Source organism: Cucurbita moschata, unplaced genomic scaffold, assembly GCF_002738365.1.
Source record: "Cucurbita moschata cultivar Rifu unplaced genomic scaffold, Cmos_1.0 Cmo_Scf00021, whole genome shotgun sequence".
Taxonomy (NCBI): domain Eukaryota; kingdom Viridiplantae; phylum Streptophyta; class Magnoliopsida; order Cucurbitales; family Cucurbitaceae; genus Cucurbita; species Cucurbita moschata.
In genome coordinates, this window is record NW_019268537.1 from 2,671,462 (window position 1) to 2,673,745 (window position 2,284).

At 36.7% G+C, this 2,284-nt stretch overlaps 1 protein-coding gene across 1 annotated transcript in view; it reads left to right on the forward strand.

The window, feature by feature from the left end:
- The first annotated feature begins 1,505 nt into the window (after positions 1–1,505).
- Positions 1,506–2,284, forward strand: part of LOC111458386 (glycosyltransferase family 92 protein RCOM_0530710-like) — a 15,605-nt gene continuing 14,826 nt past the window's right edge. Inside the window, exon 1 of the mRNA XM_023101019.1 lies at positions 1,506–2,194. Coding sequence (XP_022956787.1) covers positions 1,805–2,194 — 390 coding nt within the window. The 5' untranslated portion in view covers positions 1,506–1,804. The remainder of the gene's footprint in view (positions 2,195–2,284) is intronic.

Below are 2,284 nucleotides of genomic sequence, written 5' to 3' on the forward strand. Positions count from 1 at the left end.
ACGTAGTGTTTTTGTAACAGCCCAAGCCCACCATGAGTAGATATTGTCATTTTTCGGCTTTTTCTTTCGGACTTCCCCTCAAGCTTTAAAACGCGTTAGGGGAAGGTTTCCACATTCTTATAAAGGGTGTTTTGTTCTTCTCTCTAACTAACGTGGGATATCACAATTAAAACCATAAGAAAAACCCTAAAAAGAGCAATTTTTGCTAGCGTTTGAGCTATTACAAATGGTATCAGACCGGGTGATGTGTCAACAAGGATGTTGGCACCCCAAATGGGTGAATTGTACAATCCCATATTGGTTGAAGATGAAAACAAAGGTATTAGAGGCAGACATCAGACGGTGTGTCAGCGAGAACGCTGAACTTTCAAGGAGGTGAATTATGAGATCCAGTATTGGTTGGGGAGGGGAATGAATCACGAAGCCTCTCTCTCTAACCCTTCTCTAAGAGATGCCTTTTAAAACCTTGAAATAAAAGCTTAGAGGACAATATAGGCTAGCAAGTAGGCTTAGACTCACACATATAAACGAAATTTTAGATTCAAAAGAATTTGAGATCAACATTATAATTATTTGGGATAATTTTGATGGAAGGAATTGGTTATGTTTTCCAATATTCTTAGCGATCGGGACACCCTAACCTACTAATCCGACAAAACCTTGAAGATCACGATGGTATATTCAAATTATTCAATTAAAAAAACGAATGAATGAGGTCAACAAATACAAGGTGGGAAGAAAGTGATGGCTATTAGGTTCTTAAATTTTAAATGATTTTTCTATTTAGTCCACATTGTTAACACTTATAACATAAGAGTTAGCATGTTAATTAATTTCATATTTAAGACATTACTCGTCTAATTAAGCATTTGGTTACATGTACAAAGAACATACTTAGTAATTATTTAACACTAAACCAATCACAAGTCATTCAACCATGATTAAATAGTAAGTTATTTCGAAATTCAAAAGATAATTGGTATTTTTTTTTTTAAATTTAAACTGAATGTTATAATTCAACAAAATTTAGAATGCATCAAATAAATAAAGGATATTCTTTATTTAATTACCAAAATCCTTAAAGGACATTCGGATTCATAAATAATGGGAGCACAACGGAAGCGGTGACTCCGCCAGCCAAATCGGACCGTCCACGTGCATTTTCCTTCCCATTCATTTAATGCATTAATTTGAGGTATATCTGGGGATTAAGATTCCTAAAACACCCATTACATTATACCATTATACCATTATACCTTGTTTAAAACAAATACCCACTAATTTATTCAATAAATTATTATTATTTTCTATAAATTCGAAGGTTCGGAGAAATGGGTCTGTACAAAAAATGAGTATTTACTCTATTATGAACAAAAAAAAAATGGGGTATTTTTTAAAGCTTTAAAACATAATATTTTGTTTGGAAAAAGTAAAAAGAAAATCGATGGTCTGGGTCTGGTCTGGTGTGGTCGGCCTGGCAAGAGGAGCAGGACAAGAGAGATAGAGTGAGTGACTTTCACGCTTCCTCTTTGTGAATAAAGTTCCACCTCCCGGCAGAGAGCAATCAAGCAGTTTCGACATCATCACAGCCCAATTTTAACTAATAAACTCCGTTCCCCAGTAATTACAGGCACAGGCTTTGGCTCTTTGGAGTTTACACTTTCTTCTTGTTACCTCCGGCAAACAGACAGGCGGGTTATCGGAAAAATTCCATCGACGAACACTCTTCTGCTTCCATCTGACCGGATCTGCACTGCTGGTGGTGAGCCTTTTTCTGATTTGGGTTTGGTGTGAATTTTGATTAATGGATTGGGAACAGCAGCAGCGTCGGAAGAGGAAGCGTTTTGGCAGGTCGAGCTCGCATGTTCAGTTTTTGACTCGAAGATCTCTGTTTCTTTGCCTTGCATTTTTTGCTTTTCTCTTGTTTCTCTCTTCAAGTCGGTGGTTCTCGATTGCGGCGGCGTCCTTCCGGCCAGTTCTCGATGTCTCTTCCACCACTCTCTCCCGCTTGTCCACCTCTGCCAGCAAGTCTACACTTGACAATTCTTTGAGCGGTAAGTATTCGCCTTTGAGAATCGAAAGACGAGTCCTTTTCCCAGACCACTTGCTTTTGATGGTCACTGGCGAATTCAGCCGAGATGAGAAATTGGATTGTTTATACCACAAATCTGTCGCTAGAGATTTGAAACAAGAGACTCTCTGTAACGTCCAAAAAAAAAAAAAAAAAAAAAAAAAAAAAAAAAAAAAAAAAAAAAAAAAAAAAAAAAAAAAAAAAAAAAAAAAA